The sequence below is a fragment of the Schistocerca gregaria genome, unplaced genomic scaffold (genome assembly GCF_023897955.1).
Source record: "Schistocerca gregaria isolate iqSchGreg1 unplaced genomic scaffold, iqSchGreg1.2 ptg000867l, whole genome shotgun sequence".
Classification (NCBI taxonomy): domain Eukaryota; kingdom Metazoa; phylum Arthropoda; class Insecta; order Orthoptera; family Acrididae; genus Schistocerca; species Schistocerca gregaria.
This window is the reverse complement of record NW_026062229.1, coordinates 197,861-223,440: the sequence shown is the minus strand read 5'-3', so window position 1 is coordinate 223,440 and position 25,580 is coordinate 197,861. Positions and strand designations below refer to the sequence as shown.

At 41.1% G+C, this 25,580-nt stretch overlaps 6 protein-coding genes and 1 long non-coding RNA gene across 7 annotated transcripts; 4 read left to right on the top strand and 3 right to left on the bottom strand.

Annotated features, from left to right (window-relative positions):
• Positions 1–1,691: 1,691 nt before the first annotated feature.
• On the top strand, positions 1,692–6,585 carry LOC126323784 (U3 small nucleolar RNA-associated protein 15 homolog). Its single transcript, XM_049994784.1, has 6 exons — positions 1,692–1,786; positions 1,887–1,979; positions 2,098–3,250; positions 3,331–3,802; positions 3,920–3,965; positions 4,035–6,585. The coding sequence occupies exons 1-4, from the start codon at positions 1,694–1,696 to the stop codon at positions 3,582–3,584; spliced, it is 1,593 nt and encodes a 530-aa protein (XP_049850741.1). The 5' UTR covers positions 1,692–1,693; the 3' UTR covers positions 3,585–3,802; positions 3,920–3,965; positions 4,035–6,585.
• An 849-nt stretch (positions 6,586–7,434) lies between these two features.
• Positions 7,435–9,384, top strand: LOC126323783 (methionine synthase reductase-like). The gene has a single exon (XM_049994783.1). The coding sequence runs from the start codon at positions 7,458–7,460 to the stop codon at positions 8,859–8,861; it is 1,404 nt and encodes a 467-aa protein (XP_049850740.1). The 5' UTR covers positions 7,435–7,457; the 3' UTR covers positions 8,862–9,384.
• A 400-nt stretch (positions 9,385–9,784) lies between these two features.
• LOC126323782 (AP-1 complex subunit gamma-like) lies at positions 9,785–12,951 on the bottom strand. The gene is made up of 4 exons (XM_049994782.1): positions 12,553–12,951; positions 12,303–12,444; positions 11,301–12,239; positions 9,785–11,235 (listed from the first exon to the last, which is right to left on the bottom strand). Exons 1-4 carry the CDS (start codon positions 12,867–12,869, stop codon positions 10,147–10,149), a joined length of 2,487 nt encoding a protein of 828 aa, XP_049850739.1. The 5' UTR covers positions 12,870–12,951; the 3' UTR covers positions 9,785–10,146.
• Positions 12,952–13,615: 664 nt separating this feature from the next.
• Positions 13,616–15,365, top strand: LOC126323749 (uncharacterized). The gene is made up of 3 exons (XM_049994747.1): positions 13,616–13,678; positions 13,899–13,991; positions 14,100–15,365. The coding sequence occupies exons 1-3, from the start codon at positions 13,655–13,657 to the stop codon at positions 14,883–14,885; spliced, it is 903 nt and encodes a 300-aa protein (XP_049850704.1). The 5' UTR covers positions 13,616–13,654; the 3' UTR covers positions 14,886–15,365.
• Positions 15,366–15,461: 96 nt separating this feature from the next.
• Positions 15,462–16,033, bottom strand: LOC126323750 (uncharacterized). Its single transcript, XR_007559656.1, has 3 exons — positions 15,951–16,033; positions 15,677–15,846; positions 15,462–15,613 (listed from the first exon to the last, which is right to left on the bottom strand). It is a non-coding gene; the product is annotated as an uncharacterized LOC126323750 (long non-coding RNA).
• Positions 16,034–18,896: 2,863 nt separating this feature from the next.
• On the top strand, positions 18,897–25,547 carry LOC126323759 (ABC transporter C family member 8-like). The gene is made up of 3 exons (XM_049994757.1): positions 18,897–21,093; positions 21,186–21,302; positions 21,630–25,547. Exons 2-3 carry the CDS (start codon positions 21,276–21,278, stop codon positions 25,506–25,508), a joined length of 3,906 nt encoding a protein of 1,301 aa, XP_049850714.1. The 5' UTR covers positions 18,897–21,093; positions 21,186–21,275; the 3' UTR covers positions 25,509–25,547.
• LOC126323760 (uncharacterized) lies at positions 19,186–20,352 on the bottom strand. The gene is made up of 3 exons (XM_049994758.1): positions 20,220–20,352; positions 20,038–20,084; positions 19,186–19,908 (listed from the first exon to the last, which is right to left on the bottom strand). The coding sequence occupies exons 1-3, from the start codon at positions 20,350–20,352 to the stop codon at positions 19,186–19,188; spliced, it is 903 nt and encodes a 300-aa protein (XP_049850715.1).
• Positions 25,548–25,580: the final 33 nt, after the last annotated feature.

The following is a 25,580-nucleotide window of genomic DNA, read 5'->3' as shown; positions in this document are numbered from 1 at the left end:
ACGACATCACCCACTTTGACAGGAGCATTGCTCTTGGCTAGGAACAGTAAGTCGTCGCGGTATATACTAGGTTGCATAGAGCCACTTAAGACGACGACAATAGGCGAATAGATACCAGTTAGAATCTGCAGAATAGACCAAATATAAAAAGCTATAACGACAGTATAGCCTATGTTCAATGCCTTATAGAAAAGCTACAAAAAACTGGTTAAAATAAACTATATGAAAAGCAGTATCGCAAACAAGAGCAAATACTTACTAGGTGAAACCTCAGTTGGGATGGTTTTTGGTACATGTTGATGTACAAAGCGAACGAGAAGTAAAGGGAAAAAAAATGTAAACACAATTATGAACTTTTTAAAAACATATACCTATAATTAAATCAATAACTTAAACTGCTGCATTGAAGTGCTAAATATCCTGCACAAAAAAAGTAGATACTCAGTTACGAGAGATCAATTGGAAACCTTCTTGACTTATTTTGTAATGAGAGCTATGCGTTTGACATCGCAAAGTATGACCATCAAGAACTAAAACATTTTTCTGAATTAACGAGTCAATAAACATTTTGGACGAAATACTGCTGCAAAAGAATTTGGCGAGATAACTGGGTTACGCGTCTCGGTCAGTACTAATAATAAACAAGTAACGTACAGGTGGAGCTCTCAAAATGTAATTAGAAGAGCACGCGCATATGACTGTGTTACCCGGGTAGTTACTAGTCCAAGAAAGAATCGTTTTTTCAACCTAAAGTCAAAAATCGAGTTAGGGGACAAGCAAAACGCTTATAGCTTCATCTGTTGTATGAAAAACAATGGGTTTGTGTTGTATCGCACTATTGAATTTTTGTCGGAACTACTAAATGTGTCTAACGTGTCTATAAAGATTGAGCATTCTTTAAGCGGCTCAGATAACTGATCTTGTTTGATCGTTGCAATTCTCCGTGAAAGAGCTGAAACTGATATTCTAAATTGAATGCTACTTTCACACTGAATAATCCATAATCTCTTAAGACAAGTCTTTAAAAGGTCCTCAACATCCAGCTGAAGTTCACATTCTTTGTGATCTATAGAATCATGAAAACTTTCTTGATTGGTTGAAGCTTCATTTTTTTTTACAATGAACGATAATGCTGGTCTTTACTCGCTGGTAAAATAATTCTATAATACGCTCAAGACAAAATTTGTGGTCGTTATCGAAAACAATCACGTAGCGTTCATGGCCGTCGAAAAAAATATTCCCTGAAAAACGAGGGAGCAAAAACGAAACCATCAGTTGGTACATTAATTCGCTTTTTCCAGAGGACTGACTCCCCTGTTTTGTAGAGCCAGCAGTAAGCTAAAATGTGAATACTAGGCATTGTATGCATTAGAAATGGTTGAGGACTATTTGAACACACCTGAATGTAATAAACAGAATCAGCGGTCGAAAGCTGCCAAATATTATCTAAAAAGCGAATTCCTGAGGCAAATTTTGTAAGACCTATATCAAAACTAGCCATTAATATATAGTATGTCGAAATTCCGGAAAATATAGACGAATGGATATCAAAAAAGCCAGAGATTCTACGAAAGAATAAATACCAGAAAAGCCTAGGGCTTTAAGGTCAGAAACCAATATTAGTATCTGTGATGAAAACAGCCATTGAATTTTTTTTATATTCGTTTTTTGATTCTTTCAAGTCCAATTGACTATGTCTGAAAAATACCGGAGACTTACGATTAAGCGATTCCCCCAATCTGGCGAAGCCAAGTCTGAAGAAGAGAACTTCTGGAAAAAATTCCGAGTATGTTTTTTGTACCAAAACCCACTCATTCTATGGTAGCTTGGCTCCACTCTGTGTTTTTCTTAACTTTCAAGCAACAAGATTTCTGACCGAAGCCTAGTTCCCTATACTCATAAAGCAACACACGGCCATAACTTCAATTGATTTTTCACCCGTCTTGCCATATGACTTCGTGGTGACTAATTCCCTATGTGTACGGATACGCTTCAGGTGTTGGTTTTGAATAGACATTGTCACTCCCCTTGTATTCAAACCTATGAATAACTCTACCGAATTCTTGAACATTAATAGTGACGATTCAATTTTTCAAGGCTCAAATCTTTAGCAGTACTACGAATGAAGTTCAAAAAACATTGAATCGTTTCAAAGGCACTGCCTATAGCGTAAAATATCGGTCAGATGGCCAATTACTTGTCGCTGGAGGAGAAGAGTGTGTCATCAGAGTATTTGACGTAAATACAAAATCGGTGCTACGTCATTTCAATCAAGCACACAAAAAACCCATTCATGTCACTCGGTTCTCACAAAATAATACCCATATTTTATCTGGAGCCGATGACTGTTATTTATCTTGTTGGGACATTGTTAGTCAAGCTAAGGTTACATCTATTGAGGCGCACAAAGATCATATCAGATGTGGAATCATATCTCCGACTAGTGAACACATATGGGTTTCTGGATCTTACGACCACACTGTTAAAATTTGGGATATGAGGTCCAATCAATGTGTATCGACTTTAATGCATGAAGACCCAGTAGAAGACGTGCTGATGTTACCAAGCGGTGGAATTCTAATTTCTGCATCAGGAAATAAAATCCGCGTTTGGGATATACTGGGTAGTTTTAATTGTTTGGAAACTATCTCTAACCACCAAAAAACCATAACAGGGTTAGCTTATGATCATACGCGATCTAGACTATTTGCCTCTTCTCTAGAAAGCAACGTCAAAATTTACGACATCAATTCATACAAGCTAGCTCACACAATCAAGTGTTCAGCTCCTGTCCTTTCTGTTGCCGTTTCACCTAACTCTACGAGTTTGGTAGCAGGAATGAATAATGGAATGCTCGCCATCTACCACAGAATAGTCAAGCTCAAGGATAGATCATTAAATCATAAGATCGAAGTCGACAAAATTACTCATCAATACTTAATGAGAGGCACAACCTTGGAGGCAAGCAACCGTGATATCAAAATTAATTGGTCTAAAAAGCAAAGATTGGCACCGTATGATAAATATTTGAAGAAATTTCAATACAAAAAGGCACTTGATGCCGCACTAGAGTCATCACCTTTAGTAGCTGTAAGCATGATCGAAGAGTTTATAAAAAGACATGCACTCAATGTTCCCCTGTCTGGAAGGAACGAAGTAACACTCCAGCCTATATTGCTGTTCACATTAAGAAATATTACCAACCCTCGTTACATGTCAGTTTTGCTTCATGTGCTACAGACTATATTAGGTACGTACAAATTAGGAATTCGAGAAATTCGAATTCGCAGCAAGGAAGGTCTTGCGGTCTTTACTGACTATGTTTTCCAGATCTTTATAAGTCCACTATTGGTAAATCAAACATTACCGACAGGATTTATATTAAACTTGGAAAAAAACTGAAAAGTGAAATTAAGCTCCAGAAGCAATTATTCAATTTACAAGGCATTTTTGATTCACTCTTTGCCACTCAAACCATTTACACCATGATCAAGAAAAACGTCAGTAATACAAAACAGCCATCCAATACCATGTTCTTAGAAAATGTTCGCCGTCGAGAAATCTTAGGAAATGACATATTATGAGAGAATGAACCAGAGACAGGTTTTTTATCTTTGCTAACCAAACAAAAAAAATAAAAATCTGTTTTTGTTTTATTATTGCGGATAGTTTAGGGGCGATAGGAAGCATTAGACACCATAAACTAGTCATTTGAATTTGCCATTTCATATTTTGTGTAATGTTTCTTAACTCGCAGGAAAACAGTGACATTCACCCATGTTTTACATGTATTGACAATTCGGTATGGACGATATTAATTTTACTTATAAACCTTTCATTGAATTGTAATCAGTTTCAAAACTTCGCTTTGGAGTGCCTTGAAGTGTTACACCTGCCTAAACAATATGTCAATTTATAGGAGCAAATCTGTCCTTGCAACTTGAAATTTCAAGAATTACAAACTAGTATGACACCTCCATTAAGTCCTTAAAGTGCATTCCGATACACGGCTACAACCTTCTTATCATTTATAGGTAGTACCTGTAGACCTGGAGATGATAAAAAGTTGTTTTACGTCGACAAAGGTCTATACGAAAAACATGTGTGTAGAGTAATGTTATCTAGGGGGTGGAAGCAATTAGTCCAATGCAATCAGTATAAATTATCACAAGGTCAATGTTGGGCTGACGAATCGATCGTATCGGCGTTAGAGCTTATCTGGACTAGAAATCGTGCAAACTTCCCTTATACAGCCTTAAAAGATACTAAAAAGATGTGGAATCATATTACGAACGAATATCTACTTACCAAAAAACATAACCTCGCGAAATATTTAGATGAATATATTAAACAAAACAAAGATCAAATTTCTGAACAGTTCCACGAAATCCATCCAGAGACATTTTTTTTAAATGTTCCAACAGAACGAGAAAATTTTTTAAGGGCACTTCAAGAAAGTGAGACCAAACGTATCCAAACCAAACACCAAAGCAATAATTGCGTAGACAACAAAACACTCTGGATCATCAAGCCAGTCGATTCTAGTGGGGGCAAAGGAATCCAAATTATTGATTCATTCAACATGTTTAAAGAAAAATGCATAGAGCGTAAGAAAAATCGACTCAAAAATAGTATTATTGCTCAGAGATATATTGGATCTCCATTACTATTAAATGGACATAAGTTCGACATCAGAGCTTATATGTATATTGCTAGAGTTGATCCGCCCCTTGTTTTCTACCATGATGGGTATTTGCGTGTAAACATTGAACGCTACGACACGAATGAATTAGACAATATTTGGTCCCATGTCTCTAATATTACTCTTCAAAAACTGCATCCATTATACGAAGAGAAAAAACAGAGCACTAAATGGTCTTTCAAAACATGGCAAAACCACATGCTTCAAAAGAATCTCGTGAGCGATCCAAATTGGGTATCGAATTGTATCAAGCCGCAATTGAGGCAAATTATGGCAATCGCATATAGTTCCGTATCAGATAGATTGAAAAGATACGGCGAATACTGCCTTTTCGCGCTATTAGGGGTTGATTTCCTTATAGATTCGAACATGAAAGCATGGCTTCTGGAATTCACAAAAACACCTGCCGGACATTCTACTCTGGAGCCAGATGACACTCTTTTTGAAGATATGATGGATGAACTACTTTCCATACAACTCGAAATTGTACAATCCGATACGCTTAAATATGGAGAACGTAATGATAATTTGGAAATAAAGTCTTTGAAAGACTTTGTTCGCATCGTCTAGTCATCTCAATTATGAGAGTACACATATAAAAATTGTGGTTACATTTTCCTACAACATGCTGCTCATATCTGCATAAAATTCTGAAGAGAGTTGCATTATACTGTTAGGGACTGACGTTTTAAGTACAAAAATCTATGTCAATTTACAAGGTGTGCTTGAAGTATAAGACGTGATACTGTCACTTCTTCTTGGTGTTGGCCTTTATGTCTCGTGTGCCTGTATCCTCCTAGCCAGGTCTCATGCGCGATTTTATTGCTGGTGAAACTTAAATTTTTTACCCTTTCAAAGACAATCACTCGTTCATTGAGTTAAGATAATCAGGGACATCAGTTGTATGTGTTTCCAGGCCAAACAAAATAGTCAACGATTTCTGACGTTAGTACTGTGCCAAAAAAATATCGAACGACATACTTTTCATTTACAATCCGGAAGCTTAAAATAGTCAAGCTTTGATGATGTGAGCGACCTAGGACTATGGGGACATACGATGCAAACACATCCACCGACAAAAAAGCGGGGTTAGGTGGACGAGGTGCTTTCAATACCTGGGGGTGAAATATTCAAAATACTTGGTCAGAAGCTGAAGCTCTTTTTTGGCCTCGGTACCTCAATGCTCCAATCATCAATCTGGATTCGTTTCACTGAACAGCAAGAAAACCTAAAGGCATGGAAGTAAAATATATCTGCGCACTGAGCCACAAAAGATTTTATAGCACTGTTTTACGAACATCGAATTACCTTGGTCAGTCTGTTAGTGTTCCACTATTCATATCCGACGCTATTTAAAATGGCCTGGACTCCTTGTCTGATATAGTAAACAATAAAATTCTATACAAGGCTCTCAGTAACTGATAAAAATTAGAAATTCAGTTATTCTCTTCAAAGCTACAGTCGGTTTCCGTCTATTCCGAAACAGCCGTTTTAGCGAACTCGGCCATTTATTAAAATTTTAGCAATAGTTAGAGTTGGTTGCTGTCATTGCTGTGCTATCAGTGTTATTACCAAACAAGTTCTTACGTGTATGCTTTTGACGGTCGAACTCAAGAATTAAGAAAATTTGCTCTTCGAGCGAAACTGAGGTGACGCGATGTACGTGATGTCACAATATCGATAAAACGTACGAAAAACAAGTCTTACTAGAAGACTCAGAATTGAGTGATAACGGCTTCTTTGATTGTGGATATGCTCAATGGCAAATTGACATTATGCGTTAGTGTCCTCTTCGAGTTTACTATTTACTTTTCTTGTGCCTTGTTATTAGGCGTTGAAATAGCCCACGTTTACGTAAATTATAGAAACTATAGGAAGCGAAAGCTGGTTCTTTTTGTATTGTCAAAAAAACAAGGCACTAGATGCGTCTGGTCTGTCGGGCAAAGTCAATCTTTGGCCAGTTGCAACCATACTCACTCTGACATATGGACCGATTTAGGACGCAAAAAGCAGCTAATTAATTCTATGCGCTAGCGAGACGGGCGCTGGAAAATCTATTTTATACAGGTTCAGTGGGATGCTCCTACGTTAGGATACGCAAATCAATATCACCACTACCATTGCTCATTTGAAAACGCATGCTGCTGTCTTGAACTTACGGGTATTTCTGCATTATTTCTCTGGTAAGTAACATAGTTCTCGGTCGTGAAAAAGATATGCCCAATGCTACACCTTTTTTAGATTGGCTCGAATTGTAGCGAATTTTGGCCAGCATGCCGGGTTTCGTTTATCATGTCGTGAATAATACTAGGGAAGGAGAACCGCTAGGTCACGCGAGTTCCTTCTGGAATTAGAATCCAAAAAACTGAAGATTTACTCTAGGACATCATTTTGCCCTTTTAGGCTTATGGAACGGCGGCTACAAGGTCATGCTTACGGTATTGCTGAGTTTGTTGCATGAAAAATTGATAGAGTCGGGCTTCAAGGAAGTTGTAGAAACGCGAATCGCTGATCGGGCAAAAGACCAGTTTGAGCGATATATTGATATGTGGAGGGCAGATTGGTGGCAGGATGTGGAAGAGTCTAGCGATTCGTCAAGGACAAAAAGTGAAGCGAACCGGGTGGATCCTCTGAACGAGAGATAAATCAAATTATCTATGCATACAATGGTAGAGGAAATTTCACCTGAAATAAACAAAAAATAAATATATCTGCTTATTAAGAACATTCAGAGTTGGCTGAGCAAGACGACAAGATGCCGTCGATCGTTACTTCAAAAACAAAGACCAAAGGCCCTACAGCACCTGTCAAAGTATATAGACACATTTCTAAGTTAGAGTTTTTAAATTCCGAATTGCCTTCCCCGTTCGCATCACCGTTCTACTATGACAATTCGATGTACTCCAACTCGCCACCCTTCACAAAGGAAACTCCATTTATGGCTAATCTGGTTAGAGCAACGTATCTCACATCGGAAGATGCAGAGAAACAAGTGATTAAAATGGTACTAAATTTGAAAGGCTTGGGCGCGGACTTTCGGCCAGGTGATGCCATTGGTATTTTGCCAAGAAACGATCCTAAAAAAGTCGAGCGTTTGATCTCCCTTCTCAAATTGAGCCATATGAAGGACATACCTTTTATCATTGTACCGAAAGATTCAAATGCGTCTGAATCTACACCAGCCTTGCCGAAACATATAAAAACTCCGTCAACGCTGCAACAGGCGCTTACTTACATTGATATCTCTGGAATAGCCGGAAAGAGACTCCTCATGACACTTGCTTCCTATTGCTCCGACAGAGCAGATCACGACGAACTAACCCAATGGGCGACTTGCAGAGAAGACTACAATGAATTTGTCGAGAAAAGACGTTTTAACGTTCTAGACGTACTTGAAGAATTCACGTCATGCGAACCTGACATCTCGCACTTGTTGGATTGTCTTCCCCCCCTGATGCCGCGCTACTTTTCAATGACTGACTATTCAGAGGCAAACTCCGAGTTTTCCTTTGTATTTTCTGTAGTAGATTTCGCCATACCTAACACAGAGAAGAGGTTCCAGGGGGTATGCACGAACTGGTTAGCAGCGCTGGCAAATTCACGTATAGAGACGAAAGAAAAAAACAAGGAAATGATTGCAATTCCAATTTTTAAAAAGCCAAGCTCAAATTTTACATTGCCCGAAGATCCGACTAGGCCGATTATCATGGTAGGCACTGGGACGGGTGTTTCGCCCTTTGTGAGCTTCCTAGAGAAAATACAACAAGATATGTCGAACGGAATCAAAGTTGGTAAATGCATGTTGTTCGTTGGATACCGACACCCCTTGAAAGACTACCTTTTCAAAGAAAAGCTCGAGGCTTTTCAAAAGGCAGGGGTGTTAGATAGCTTGATTGTTGCGTTTTCTAGACTCGAAGATCGCATTGTATACGTTCAGCATCGAATGCAAGAGCATGAATATGCTAATGAACTCTTTCAGCTAATGTACGCACAAAATGCAATTTTTTATATTTGCGGAGATATAAAACAAGTTGTTCCAGGCATAAGAGAAGCGTGGACCAATATATTGGTCTCTCAGGGCAAAACGAAAACAGAGGCGAAAGAGTTACTTGCTCAGTGGATTGAATCAAGGCGCTATATTTTGGATATTTGGGGATAGAGCGAATCCGCGCAAAAAGTTGCCATTGTGGGAAAAGCTGTTCTAGACAAAATAGGCTCAGATTGTGTGTTCCATGACTTGAATTTTTTTGTAAGTCTGTACAAAAAATATTTTAGTGCATTCGCCGTATTATCATCTAAGAAGAGCCCTGCGCAAAATCTCAAGAAGACCTGGACTATTACGTGCTATGGCTCAATGGGTTTTTTTGCTACAATACTTCGTCACTTTGTCTGTTTAAAAGACAGCAAAGAGGTCAAATACGCCTCCTAAAAACCGATGAATGATGCTGTAGTTTGGGCGAATAAAACACATTTGACACAGCTACGACGACATACATAACTCGAATGCTAAATGTTTAACGCGCGAGTCCTAAAGGTCATTTGTGATGGAGGATTGTAGAATTTACGCCGTCATTCATTATATGAGCTCCCTTGAATTGGTCATCCTGTCAGCTGTTTTATAATAGACGAGCTTTCAGGGCCACGAAGGCGCATGACGTGATTTGAAGTTGATGGTTGATCTGATAGAGATGTGCCATCTCACGATGCTAGAGCACCTGAGGGGAATTGGCCAAATGCTATTCCGGAACAGCAGTTTGATAAAAATAACGGGCACACAGGCAGCAACTGACATTATACATATGACAACAAATGAGACCGGTACCATAGAGTGCTCCAGATACAAAATGGGTGCACAATCCGCGCTCAGAAGGGCATTGAAAGGCAGGCCTTCGTAGAAGCGTGACATGTTCGTCTTTGACAGCATTTGCAAACGAGAGACTTCTGTGCGTTGCCCTCTGAATTTTTAGAAAACAATTATAAAAGCCTTGCAGTACGTGATATCTCCAGTCTAAGCATGCATGTTCATCTACTTCAGAAAAGCCCGGAATTTCAAAATTTGCACGAATAAGACAGGACAAAAAGCGTGGGAAAAAATAACGCCTTCCGCAAAACGAAGTGCAACAAACTTCGGCTTGCATAAAAAAACAAATCTATTTGGAAATAGATATTCAGTAGTATGGAGTACAGGTCAAAGAAAAGTGTTAGAGGGGTCATTTTTCATAGCTAAACTGTTCATAAGGTTATTGCCAGAGTCCGCCTTACGACGCCCCAGCTAACCTAGATATGCTACACATATGGGTAATGGACAAATAGAGCACCCAGTAATGTGCTGTGCTATCAAGGGTTATATTGTACACATGGCAAGCTTGCTCAGAGCAGACCAGAAGTTAAAGTCTCTTTTTCTTCCTTCGTTCATTGACGGAGAGATACAGATAACATAGTGATTATAGGTTAGGGGGTAGCGTGTTGACGTCGCAAATATGCACAATAGGATTACCATTTATTTTGTACTCGAGTCGAAGTTTGAGTACAATTGGCATTTCGTTGTGCATTGTGTTCACTATTTTAATTTGCTGCTGGATGGAATCCGTGCCGTTGGGCAATAAGTTTTTGCTGCTGGCATGCAGCATTTGTAATCTCAGGTATTTTGGGACGGCTACCTTTAGATCGAAATCGGTGATGGGATAAAAGCCAAAGTTTTTGAAGATTGCCGTGAGGAGGGTATATTGGAGATCGTTTGGAGTGGGTTTCGAAATCTCCAGGACCAAATCTAAGTTTTCAGGAGAGGTGAAGACATGAACGGGGGCATATGTCGGTGGCTGATTTATAGGGCTGGCGCTGTTCGAGGCGCTTAAATTTGGGCTTGACTGATAATAATGGCTGGGTTCAGGTGCAGCCATCATCGAAGTGCCTTTTGTAAGATAAGGTTTGGACTCGGGCGGTGGAGCAAACAAAGAAAGTAGGTCTATGGTGCCTGAAGTGGACTTCGAATCAAACGGATTTAAGCCCTTATTTGAAGGGCCTTGGTCCAAAACATTCAAAGCGTCTATGATGTTCGTTGATTGCTCAGGCTGGGGAGATGATGTATTCAAGTTGAAAAGGGCTGAGTTTGGAAATTCAGAGTCCATGATGGATTTGATTTTTTCGCAGGAGATTGGGGCAAATACAGATTTCCAGAGATTGCGATAGTTCAAGATTGACTTATACTCTACAGAACGTTGTTGAATATCGAGATCGAGATGGCCCAGACACGAGGCAAATATTTTACGGGCTTGATCTATCGCGCTTTGGTCACCAACGTGAACGACGAACTTAGCCAGCGCCGTCAGTACTAGGTACTTATTGACAAGAAACGGTGAAGAATTCAAAATGAGCTGAAGAAGATCCATAACATCCTTCGGAGCGATAGAAGTAGGATCTTTAAAAAGAAAATTCATCGTATTGCCATCTATCGAACTTTGCAGACTGTTCTGAGAAACTAAATAATGGCCAAACTCGCCAATGCACCAAACAGCCACCTCTGTCAAATGTTTCTAAACTAGCCAATCTTAGCAAAGATACATAATACACAAAATGTGCGAGAAAAAAAATAACGTACTTGAGATTGGTCATTCTTTAAAGCTTCAAACAGCCTATGGACTGCATGGCTATGCAGGTCCGGGTTCTTCGAAATCATCGTGATAAGTGTGAAGCATGTTTGTTCTGTAACGCAGTTGACCGTTTTCATCATAATTTCTAGAATGGTGTCAAAATGCCAAAGCACAGAAGGCGCAAACTTCTCAACGATAATGCATAACTTGGCTACAACTTCACAACAAAATTGTTTGTCCACCTTCTGCAAAAAGCCAATCAACAACTGAACCAAGGACTCGACATTTTGTTCATTCACCAATGAATAGCTTAGTTCGAGCGCCCTCTTTCGAATACTAACATCTTCGTCCTGTATGCAGGCAAAAATAGCCTGCTTGTACCTCTGAATGACACCCAACTCAGGATAATTGGCCGAACAAAAGATGTTCAAAACGACATATCGGTTGTTGTTTTCCGTCTTGAATAGCAATTTCACGAGAGTATTGATAGCCAAAATCTTCAAGCCAGAATCCGATTCAATTCCCATAATCGTATTGACACATTCATATAGAACAGAGTTGCCCGCATTGTGGGTGCCGTCTGCGTTCGAGGCAATAGAAGTCAGTATAGCAGACATTCTTTCACTCGCCTCGCGATTGCCTTTGCCCAAAACACGAAGGAGTTGAAGAATTTTGACTTGCAAAAATGGATTGAAAACTCCCCCAATATCGTATTCAAGCGAATAGGTATATTGCAAAAGGGCAGACAGAATCTCAACAAAATGAGGCACAAGAACGGCAAAGTTTTTATGGCAGTTTTGACCTATTTTGCACATTTCGTTGATAAGAGCTATGGTAGTAAGAATGACGCCATGGTTCCTATCCTCAAGGAGCTTTGGAATCCTGGGGATGAATTGATCTAGCAAATCTGGCGCCTTTCGTAAAATCCTCAACGAAGCCAAAATCGCCTTAAATCATTGAAAATGTCAGAAAACCAAATCCACGTAGGTGTCAAAAACTCAATGTCGTACCTTTTTACGAATATAAGCATTCGCATTGCTCAAGTGAACTTCAACATCATCTGAGCAGTCTCTTGCTATCTCAGTAGAAGCAATATTGCCAATCGCGGTCAGTGCCAAGGAAACGACGTGCTGGCTGCTATGATTCAAATCTCTAAAGCGCGCGACATTATTTTGCACAAAAGGTATCAAGAAACTCGGTCAAAACTTGAGGCAAACAGTATACGAGCAATATCTTTTCGCATATAAATTTTTTTCATACTTTTTTATTGAATTGGTAGCCAGCATCAAAACCTCTTGATTCTCGTCCGACATCATCGTTAGAGCCAAATATCCAACGCGTTTTTCGGCATAGATAGTGGAAGCAATGAGCTTGAGACATTCTATTTGCGCAAATTTGGTAGGATAGCCCAAAATGTGAAAATAAATGAGTTTGAGGATATTCTTTACCCTTGATTTAGTTTCTTCTTTTTTGAAGGAAGTGCGAATATCAGCACATTCTCTAGCAATAATTTCACGCTCTTCTGTTGCAGTTTTGGCAAAACGAATTTGTCTGATTGTGTCGAGGAGACTTGGCATTTTCTGATATCGAAAACAATATAAAAAAATATCCTCTGCAAACGTTCAAACGCTCAGTGTGCTTGAACACGTGTGTAGCAATAATAACAGATAAGCTTTTTTTTAATTGTTCAATTTTTGTGCTAAACAAAAAATAGTTTGTGCAGCTATTCAAATACAAAATCGCCAGTTGTTTCTAGATGCTTTATTTTTAAACGCGGCCGTTTTGGCTACGGATACCATAGCTCCTGGTCGACTATTCTACCAATTCAGCTACGCAAATCGGTCATTTTAAGAGTGAATTTAAAATATCAGAAGCTGTAGCGCGTTAAAATAAAAACTGAGTAAATCGCAAAACCCCCGCCACGGGCATAAAATAGTAAGACAGAAAAGCAGTCTTAGAGATCTACTTGATTTAAACAGAATTTCGATGAATTCAGCTTTGCAAAGACCAAAAAATAGAACACCAGCGCCTAAATCACTCGAAAAAACGAGCTCGGTCTTATGTACTCGTATAACAAAGCAATGACCAGTTATATTGGTAACTTAGCTTGTAAACCGCACCGCTTTGAAGTACCTAGCAGCAGTGCTTACCTGGGGAATCCGATTGCTTTCAAACACATCTCGGGCACAAAAAGCAGATTGCTTATGCAACAAAAAAAATTTTTCAACCATACGACCTTGCATAATGAGATATATCAATGACAATATACGCTCACGCAAAAAAAAATTTTTTACTAGACATCAGCATCTAAAAATTTAAATTAGCTTGGTCATCTCACTGTTTCAACCCTATCGGCGAAATAATGAGCTTGTATCCAGCACTTCACGTACGAGGCTTTTACTTTGAATAGCAGACTTTTGGCACCATAATCTGATTGTCTTTCTCTTCAATTGCGTACACCTCTTTCTGTACATGTACTCCAATCGAAAATTGAAGAAGTTTGTTCACCATCACAATTGTGACCAGGTTTATTGCATATGTGAAAGATGATGTTATTGACCCCAGGAAATTTTTTATTGACACGTGTACGTGTTTCCTGTGTATAGAACCCGCAAGTCAGGGCTCCAAAATGGTGGTTAGTGAATGCTCATGGACACCGGGTGGGCCGTCTTGCTACTCAGCTAGTCAAATTGTTATCTGTACGAGGCTCTTGTTGATATATCGCGCATCTACAAATTGAGGACTCCCTCTTTGACCTTGTCATTTCTTGTACACACACTTGCCTGTGCATTGCATACATTATAAAGGGAAAATACAAACCTTCATACAATCCGTCCGCGGACTGTGGGGATTACGTCGTACTTATTAATGCTAGACACGTCGTTTTCAGTGGAAAAAAAATGGAAACAAAATATTACAGGTGGCATACTGGATGGATCGGTGGCCTCAAGCAGCGTAAGGCAAAAGATATGTTCGAAAAGAAGCCAACTGAAGTGATGAGATTAGCAGTGAAGCGTATGCTGCCAAAAAACAAACTTGGCCTCCATTTTTTAAGCCGGTTTTTGATCTACCCAGATGATACGCATCCTCACCAAGATGAACATTTGGAACAGTACCTGCCTGATCAAACAACGCCCGTCTGCAGATATAGCCATTACGATCCCAAATACCACTCAAAAGTCCTTTTCTCGTTAGAGAAGACTGAGGACGGTACATGCACGTTACAAGGAGGTATCACTCGTCCAAAAGCAACGCGCAAAGAAATTCTGGCTGCTAAGAGGTCCGGATATTATGGTGGAGGTATTACTCGAGCACCCAAGGAGTCACCTATACCTAACATGTCCCTCTTGGGGCCTGCTTTGTCCTCTCAAGAGTGGGCTCATGTCCGGAAACTAATAAAAGAAGGCTATGATGGCAAAGATTGGCCGGTGCCACCTAATACATCAACAAACATATTGAACTATACCAAAGCCGCACTTGCCAAGCTCGAGCATATAAAATCGAATCCATTGCCCGCGCCGTATCCTGTTTCATCCTACTTGAATGCAGAGGAAATCGATGAAGTTTTGAAGAATAAAAAGACCAGCGGATAAAACTACTTCAAAAGCCTGGAAAGAATTATGCAGAAAACGCGCGTTTTTGAACATATACACGATTACTCTTTTTTTGTGTAGCCGTTAACACAAGGCAGGTTCTGGAGAATGCTCGTAGCAGGCTGAGTGAGTGAACGAAATAGAATTTGAAATGTGCTTCTTCGCTGCAGATCCGAGACGTGACATCTAAACCGACAAATTCAATTGCAATGCCTAAAGAAACTGTATGACTAAGAGCTTGTGTATTTGCAACTCAAAATTGGCCTATAATAAGAATAGAACGCTGCTGCTTGTGTATTATAAATTCAAAAGCCGTCTGATTTGCGTAGACAAAGCTCTTCTGTACACTGGGAAAACACATAACAAAACTGATTTAAAGCATACCATCTCCTTTCTCACGTCAAAGAACGGATGCTAATTACAAAATTTTAGATTTGAAGAGAGACACAAAGTGAAAAATAAATTTGACACTGTCGTCATCGAGTGGTTCATGGCATTCCCAAAAGCAAGTCCAGTGCAATTAGGTTATCTTAGTTGTTAATTTTTTCTGAAATTCTGAGCACACCGCACCTCAAATATTGTTTCTTTTGCCACTTTGTTTTATTCGCCAATCCCGTCGTGCATTGCTAAGAAGGTCAACTATAATGCAAAGCTTCAGTTCTAAAACATGGTCGTGCCTCACACGTTAAGCCGGCTTAGGCAAGCTCATGTTTTTTCTCTCCAAAAAACTTTAAGAGGTCAGTTTTGCGACCAAAGAACCAAATCAAATAGGCAATCGTAATGTAACGAACCTGCGAATGTAATAATAAAAAAAATCACCATATAACAGAACTTGAACCAGGCCAGAAATCCAGACAATGTATTCTCTGTAATGCGCCTCCGTGAGTGCACGATAAACCCAGTTAATAAAATAGCAGAGCCTGTATCCTCCTAGGCAAGCAATATAATGCGTAGTTAAGCTCTGGGAGATTCAGCAGCGCGGAGAGATATTCAGAATTGCAATAGTGAGAACTTAGCGGACAGAATGCGACGGGGGCGCTCATAAATAAAAGGCAAATGATGTACCTCTACGGTGCTTTCGCATTTAACGAGGAGCCAAATTTGCGGCAGGATCGCAACAGCCTCGAGATACAAAGAAAACGCCCATAATATCTGCGCAGTCGGAGGTAGTCAGAAAGGAAGATCTGTATCGACAACAAGCTGACGTGCCTTTAAAAAGGTTTGCAGTGCAAAGATGTTATGTACGTGCCTCCTTCCATATAAATTTCTTGTTCACAATAAGTGCCAAAATAAAACATGGTAGAATCAGATATACAACAAAATTAGGAAAACTATCTTCGTTTTTTGAATAGGTCTTCTCATATCGGAACTTCATCAAGTAAATAATATAGATGGTCGAAAAAATAAAGGTAATTTTCATCAAGGTAAGATACCAAGATAGATGGTTTGTAAAAATGTCCAAGTATCTGGTCAAAAAGACTAGAGTGTATAGTATTTGCGTTTTCAAAGAAATACCTACAGTTCAAAGAGTTTTCAGTCATTATTTAACGCATCACGCTTCATTGATTTTTAACTACTGAACGAGAATGACAGCTGGTCAATCTTCGATATATTCGTTCGTACCAGAGCAAGAATGGCGTGTTTTTATTTTCACAAAAATGATTATAAAGCTAATCAAATGAAGCAGATCGCCTAGAAAGCGGATTCGATATAGTTGATACACCGCCATAATGCTTAACTTAAAACAGTACTTGCGTTTAAGCTATATCGCCCCTTCTTCTGCTCTTCAATAAAATTGCATTCAAATTGTTAAACAAAATGAGTTGTACAAAAATTAAAAACGAACAAAGCGGTGACGATAATAAAGTGTTTTATATCAGTTTTTCATAGGATTACTCAATACAGACTTTTTCACAACGAAGCTGTTTTTAAGGGTCTGGCTACGATAAATGTCGCCGGGTTCAAGGCGGAAGAAACAACTAAGAAGAATAGAGGAGTACGCCGACTCTCTGGGACCGAAGAAAGCAGCTAAAGCTATGGGACAACACGTACACGTCGGACAGAATGGAAGTTCTCTTATAAAAAGTCTTCAAAATAGATTTTGTGCAAAAATCTGAGCACATATTGGTGGGTAGGGACCTAGCAAAAATCAGCAATTTTAAATTTCAATTTCTGCTGCTGAATGTTTTGATTGATGTTATGAGTAGTATTCGTGGTTAGGTTTCGGCTTTCTCGAGCGCATTTTGCACATAATTTTCTGAAAATTCTCTCTGAACTAGTTGCTCTTAATCTCTTAATGTTTGAGTTTCGCTCGGTGGCACTTACCTTAAAACTTGATCTCTTTGGAGTTCAGAACTTGCAATCTAAAAGGACGGTATCGAAAAACAGCATACCATGTCATGAAATGCAGAAAAAGTAGTGATTACATCCTGCGGGGCTTACAATAATAAACGCGCCTTAATGAGTTTGATCCACTCTTTTTTTTAAGGCCTACGGCAATTCCAACCGTCTAAAAACTAGAACTTAAAACACTCATACGCGGATGGTGGCAAGCGAAATAAATTCAGTGCCCACAAATATTTCTATTTACTCTAAAGCTAAGTTATTTGTGATAGTCGTTTTTTAATTTGGTGAACTGAAACAGAAAAATTCAAAAAACGCTTAGACAGATTCCGCCTCTGCTGCTGACTTGGTGACATGTCGTCACTCTGAATTATCGCTGGTTATACCAGAAGGGCTAACCAACTCATGCGAGTGCTCTCCAAGGAACTTTTAGATACAGCTTGGAATCTTATAGACAAAGCTTACAAAGTTCTCTATCAGCACGACCACTCGAAGTTTTTAGAACAAGACTTTTAAATTATAAAACTCGAACAAACAAAACGTTGTTTTCATAACTGCAAGCTTATATATACAGCAAAAAATATTGCACAAAAAAAGCAAATTGCCAAAAGTGAGACTGCATAAAACCCGTCACCAACTCTAGTATCGCTTTATATAGGCCCCAATGAAAAGAAGTCTACGTTGAACAAGTCTCTTAATTTAAGCTCTGGCGCCTTGATAGCGCTGCGAAATCCGCCGAATTCCTTGTCAAACCAATCTGAAAGTTTTGGTCTGTTTTCAATCTGCACAATTACACCAATAAAAATATGAAACTGACCACAATATAATGGGTTCAAGAATTTCACTGAACGAGAAGACCTCAAGAAACAGACGTGGGGTAGATTATCACTTGAACCGCAAAGCCAAAACAGCCGCAGTCAAAAAAGTTTGTCAAAACAAGAGTAGAATTTAATTGACTTTAATAGCTGTATTGTAAATTCAACTATTCGTAACTAATTTTTTAATATATCCGGCCAATTGTGTCTTTGGTAAAAATTATGTTCAGATTAACAACAACGACTGAGTTCGCCGAAATTGAAGCACAGCGCTGATTCCATAGAGGCCAGCCAAAAACCTTTAAGCCCATGGTATTGTTGCTAACGCGTCAAGCCTGAGTGAATTCTATAATAGTTTTTGGAATTCTTTGACATAATAAAATTGAATTACTGCAGCAAACAGGTGAACCATTTTCCTCTGTTTTGTTCTAGGGCCATGCTGACTCACAAATCGGCTAGGCGTATTGAAAAACAACATACGAATACGTTTGTTGTCCGAGAATTTAATAATTTATTTTCTTTTCGTGCGTTCGGAACAAAAAGTCCGGGGCACCGAAAATGTTGATTCCAATTGATGTTCCCTCGAAAAAATAGATAGTTAACTTGGGTTCAGTACACAAACAACAAATTTTTTCACAATAAGGATTGATCAGTTCTAGAGCCCTGCAGATTATAAAATTATACACAGACAAGTATGACACGTTTGATAACGCAAGCGCGTAATCATGTTTTGAATACGCAAAATGTTTGCGTGCTGCCGGGTACGAGACAATTCCTTTAATACAATTCTCTTTAAAAAAAAATTAATATAGAATTTTCTGCATAGACTTGCTATCACGAACTTTGAGACATTACTGGCTAAACGCATCATATATACATACCTGCATACTCTCTGTTAGAGAGGCTCGATATTGGCATTGATGTGTGTATTGCGAGCCGAGTTGTCGACTTTCAAATACGTCTAACACAATATACAACAGTTTTTGAAGATACAAAAGCGGCACTGAAGAACTGTTGCTAGATAGACTTTTTTTAAAATTTTGCTACATTGAGGGGAGTGTCTATCACTTATACGAATACACTCTCTCTTTTTGTGGAGCGCAAAAATAAAGCGTGAAGATCAGTCTGAATGGTATTTACCGCTAATTTTTTTCTCTAGCTAGGTCGATTTTAGAGACGCTATGATAGTATCCATTTTCGTCAAACTTATGTCTTTGAGACAGGTGGATGGATTTTGGGCGAACCACGCTGAATCTATGCGAAAGCTTCAGAACGGGCCCAACATTGATGCCTCTGGTAGCCTCAGACTCGTCTGCTCTTTTTGAAGCCGTTCTCACATTCAAAATAGTCATGTGTAGCTTGGTAGGAGAAAATGCCTTCAGTTGGGTAAAACCCTCTTTCATGAACGAGAGCAAAATCAAGTCTGCGATAGGTCTTAATAATTTTTCGGTAGAACGAGTTGGCTTCGCATACAAAACCCTACAAGCAGAGGGATTTGGTTGCATTGATGATAGAGTTTGTTCAAACTCGACTTGAAGTTCGTTATCTCCTATCAATGCGTCGATTTCTGGGCTCAAAGAGTTAAGCAAAGCTTTGGCCTCTTCTACCCTGGATTCAGAGTTGAGGACAAGCATGGCAATTGTGATGTGCAACTTACTGGTATCTATAAGGAAGGGATCCAGGTACGGGCAAAAGGGCAGCGATTTGATTTCGGAATATAAACATTCAACGTTTTTTTGAAGAGCTGGATCGGTCATGGGAATACTGATGAAATAATTTGGAACGTCACAAGAGGATATAGCGGCCTTCTCGGCAGTGATAAATTGGGCGTTAGAATCAGTCTGGGTGGTGGTGTCATCATCGACCTGTTCACGTCCAATGGGTTCGGTCGTGCCCCCGTTTTTCGGGATGCAAGAACGCGATCGAAATGGGAAAGAGCGTCAATATGGATGTGCTTGGAATGCGTCTGTCTTTTCAATAGGTAAAGAGCTTACGTGACCAAAAAGGGCAGAATCAGTGGATGGTACAACAAGGTCATCGCCTGTATGTGTAGGAAAAATACCGTTGCGCCGAAAAGGAAAAGAAAGAGTCAGCGCGTACGCGAGAGAGGATCGGCGCATTGCGAAACCTAGTTTTTAACTCCCAGCGTATTCGTGCATAAATGAGAAGGACGCACCGGACGATGTATGACGATCTTCTTGCTGGCTATTTTCCGTTGTCCTAAGCGAATCAAACACCCTATATTGATGGCCTGCAACCTCTATAATTCGAAAAGAATCTTCTGACACGTCGTCGAGTGCATCACCCATCTTGGTTTAAAAGTGTAAAAGTGCGATTGAAGAATTTTGGTTCATAACGCCCACTTAGAGTGGTACATATAAGGAATGTGTATCAAACGATGGCCTTGTATATAATACTATTACAACACGACCTATACCCCTGCACAAGCTAGGATGAACATCACAGACATCCATACCTATTGTCTGGACAGCTGCACCATTCGCGCACATTTAGAAGTAGGCGGTAATAGCCCCCGCCTTGTGAAGAAGGCAAGAGAGCGAAGGGCACCGGACAGAGGAACGCATCTTTTTTCTTTCTATGTTATTTTTACTCGGACTCGCAGGAGAGGAACTAGAAAGGAAAGCGTAGCAGGGGTCATTGATTGCCGTGTCCAACCATATTTTCATGTGTCGTGCTGTACCATGTTAGAAGGAGGAGCAAGGTGACGACATTTCAGAAGTATTAGCATGCCGCTGCCTTCACACCTATAAAAATTATAGATGATTGCTATATCTTCCTTATTGGCGCCGGGATTTATGTATTTTGCTCAATCTTAAGCTGTAGTACCAATGACGGCCTCTTGTCATCGTATTGCGCGTTGCTGGTCCCAAATTGCCTTACTCATCCTTTTTGAAAAATTTGGTACACTTCAACAAACACAATTTCTTGGCCATATTTTTGCATGCTTATCAAAAAAGTGCAGGATGGGGAGTTACGCGCTGTCCTTGCGGGACACACGACACAGATCGGCAACTGGTGGTTACTAGAGAGTACGGCATAAACCTATACGATTTTAACCTAATATTTAGTTTACATTCATTGTTTTTTTTTAGCAATAACTCATTTCTACTCTGTCGTCTAGAGCTGATTGAGCCGTACGGCCGAGCTGAAAGTGTTTCTACTTCTCTTTTTGTATAGCGATAAATTTATCCTCGCTTTAGGGCGCGAAGCCATGAATGCACCTATCAATGCTAGAAATGTACGAGACGTCTTACTTGCTTTGAATCGCGCGCAAACTCTCGACTAGATTTGGGGATGGTGCTACGTTGAATTCTCTTTCACTGCGTACAAACAAGATCGTGACGTGCCTTGATTTTGATTGTCAGTATCGCTGCGCCGCCTTACACAAAAAAAGATAGTTGTGTTGAGGCCGTCATGTCAAAAGCGCGTGGCATTCCGCAGTTGCGACCTCTGCATAGAATTTCCCTTTACTCGGCGAAGAGACAGAGAGGGGTGGAGGAGCACTTGTTGACTTACGTAATTTTTTGGTTTCCTGTTTATCGTCGTTTCGATGGCGCTCTTTTAGGATCTGAGCGGCGTTCAACTTCCACATGACGGGCCCAGCCATTCAAGGAATCCGTTCGAGAAGTTGTTTTATGCGAGCGTTTTTAGATATTTTTTTTTGAGCTTCAAGAGACCTATCAATCACAGCGGCCTTTGGAGGCTGAGGAAGAATGTGAGCTCACGTGGGTCTTGGGAGAAGTTTGTGTTGAATTACAAGCACCCTGAGTCTAGAGAACCGAGTGCGAGTTTGCTCACGTCTTTGCTGAGGACTTTTTGGCCGCGTCTTGTGCTGTGCCTTGTGTTGCAAACAATGTACAGCCTGGTGCAATATGCTATCCCTCTTCTGTTTCCTTATTTACTTGACCATTTGAGGTCTCCTGGCCTTCCTATGTGGCACGGGTTTGTATACGTTGTGGCTATGTACATCTCAGTGGTCGTGGATCTGATCATATTCAACGTCAACTGCTACGAAATCTACAAACTAGGCATTCAGATCCGGTCGGCACTGGTGGGAACCATCTTTGACAAGGCGCTTTACATCTCTCCGGGAACGATTACGAGCAAAGGAGAAATTATCAACCTTATGTCGACCGATTCCCAGCTGATTCTGGACACATTTCCGCAATTCATCTTTGGAGCGGTGGCTCCTATTCAACTCGCCATCACTTTGGGAATATTGTACAGTTACATTGGCCTGTATTCGCTTGTTCCGTTGGGTGTGCTAATTTCGGTACTCATACCGTTTGTCTGTGTCTCCAAGTTCGTGCCGCGCGCGAGATATGCCTCTCAAAAGGCAGCCGACATTAGAATCAAGCTGGTTAACGAGTTCATCATGGCTATACGCATCGTCAAATATTACGCGTGGGAGAAACCTTTCTTGTCCAAGATAGACCAAGCTCGAGAAAGCGAGATCAAGTCGTTGCGTTGGGCGGCTCAGCTCAGAGCTATTCTGATATCAATGTTACTTTCGTTCCCCGTTCTTTGCTTATCCGTGACGCTTTTTCTATACACCTTTTCGATAACTGATCCAGACATTTCCTTGATTTTCACGTCGTTTACCTACATGTCGTCGCTGAGGATCGCGTTCATTTGTCTGCCGCTCTCCATCATGTTCCTGATCCAGTACGTCGTCTCGCTGAACCGCATCCAGACCTACTTGTCGTACCCGGAGGTGGAGCCCAGCACGTTCGACAGCAGCATACTCAGCGACGGCGTGGCCATGTCGATAGAAAACGGCAGCTTTACGTGGGATTTTAGCGAAGCTGAGTCGAGGAAGGAGAGCCCCACGCTTAAGAACATCAACGTCAAGCTGGAATGTGGGAAGCTGGTCGCCGTGGTCGGGGGCGTTGGGTCTGGCAAGTCGAGCTTGTTGATGGCTTTTCTTCAAGAGATGAAAATATTGGACGGTACGCTTCGCGTTTCGTCGCCGATTGCGTATGCGTCTCAAGAGGCGTTCCTGATCAACGCGACCATTCGAGAAAACATACTTTTTGGAAAGCCATACCAGGCCGAGTGGTACAACACCGTCATTCAGGCATGTTCGTTGAGCCACGACCTAGATCTGTTTCCGGCGGGAGATATGACCGAGGTGGTGGAGCACGGCTCCAATCTGTCCGGGGGCCAAAAGCAGCGGTTGAACCTAGCTCGAGCCATGTACTCGAACCGTGACATATACTTGTTCGACGACTCTCTGTCCGCAGTCGACTCCACCGTGTGCGAGCACCTTTTTCACAATATGGTGATGTACTTGCATCTCCAGAAGAAGACCATTTTGATCGCTTTGAATCAGCTGAACTATCTCCAATTCATGGAGTACATTTACGTGATGCACGACGGAAAGATCATCGAGCAGGGGACGTATCAGGAGCTGCTCGAGTCTGGGGGCAAGCTGACTCAACTTCTGACAGAATACGGAATCGCGTCGCCGACGCAAGGAGGTGCTCCGTCGGAAAAATCCAGGCATCACAAGAAGTCCCTCTCCGCCCTCAAAAAAAAAGAAGAGCTGTTAGAAGAACTGAAACTAAGAAGAGAACAAGGCGCAATCATTACCGAAGAAAGAGCGCAAAAAGGTGTCGTCTCGTTGAAAACCTATTTGTTTTATATGAAATCCGGATCACTACTAGTGTATGGCATGTTCATAATAGCGCAAATATTCAGAATTCTATTCAACGTCTATTCAAACTTGTGGCTCGCAAGCTACTCCAACGACAAGGTCGCCTTTTCAGCCGACCCGCCCTATTATTCGTCCATCTACCTGGTGCTCTCCATTGGCGAGGTCTTGTCCACGACCGTCGCCTGCTTCATCGTGATCGCCTTTGTGATAAACGGGTCCAGAAACATTCACCGAAAATTGATAAAATCGATCTCTCATGCCACGTGCTCGTTCTACGACAAGACGCCGATCGGGAGACTTCTGTCTAGGTTTTCGAAGGACATCGGCTTTGTCGACACCTTGCTTCCTTGGCAGCTTGAACAGGCTACCAGCTTGTTGTTTTTGACACTCACCTACATGATCAACGTGGCGATCGGGTCCGCCTACTCTAGCGGCATTGTCGTAGTCGGATTTTTCATCTACGTTGTGTTTTTGCTGCTATTCCGAAACCCGGCGGCGCAAGTCCAACGCCTCGAATCCACCTCCCGCGCACCTGTGTTCACTATCTTTTCGGAAACTCTGGAAGGACTGCCCGTTATTCGCGCATTCAAGATGCAAGAGGCGTTCAGGTGCGCCAGCTTTATTAGACTCGACAGCAACTCGGTCGACTACCTGGGACTCCGGTACATCTTCCAGGGGTTCAACTTGCACCTGTGCCAGATGTTCAACGTCATCCTTCTTTTGGTCATGCTGACGTTCGTGTTGGTCAAGAGCTACGCTCCAGAATCATTCGCCGTTGATCTCGTTGCGAATTCCCTGGGAAATTCTGTCGTCCTCGTCGCCATTTTGTCCGCGTTCAGCTTCAACTTTATAGAGTTCGAAGCGAGGATGAATTCGGTCGAGCGCATCATCGAATACGAAAAGGTGGACCAAGAATCGAACTACCAAGACTCGGAAAGCAAAATATATCCCAGTTGGCCGGACAAAGGAGAGATTGTTTTCAAAAACCTTACCATTGAATACCGGCCGAACGAACCTGTCATCAATTCTCTATCTTTTCACATTCGCGCGAAGGAGAAGATCGGCATTGTAGGAAGAACAGGCGCCGGCAAGTCCACCCTCATAACGGCATTGTTTCGCATCACGGAACCAGTGTCGGGCAACATTGTCATCGATGACATCGACATTATGGGTTTGAGTCTATTCGACCTTAGGTCGAGACTCTCTATCATTCCGCAAGTCCCGCAAATTTTTCTGGGTACTGTTCGATATAATTTGAGTCCGTTCGGAGAACATACCGACGAACAGCTCTGGTCCGTGCTCAAGATGGTTTCTCTGGACCACGTGGTCAGAAACATGCCTGGTATGCTGGACGCCGAAGTGGACGAGGGTGGGGGCAACTTCAGCGTTGGACAACGACAAATGATCAGCATGGCGCGATGTCTTTTGCGCGACACAAAAATCCTTCTGTTGGACGAAGCTACTGCTTCTCTCGATATAGAGTCGGACACTCTCATTCAAACGATGATCAGGAAGCATTTTGTCAATCGGACGGTCATCACCATTGCCCACAGGCTGATCACCATCATTGATAACGATCGAGTCATGGTTTTGGATTCTGGAAAAATTGTGGAGTTCGACAGCCCGAAGGCTCTTCTGGACAAAAAAGACGGACATTTTTACAAGATGGTTTTGGCGACTGGACCAGAGACAATGAGACGTCTCTACGATTTGGCGAACAAGAAGAGAGCATATGAAGAGGTGATTTTGGATGATCCAGACATTCTAGATACCTCAGAGATAATGTAGTTCATATGCTGGAAGGTGATATGACTTTTCGTAGCTTGACCAGTCTCATTTCGCGAACTGTTCTGTTGATCG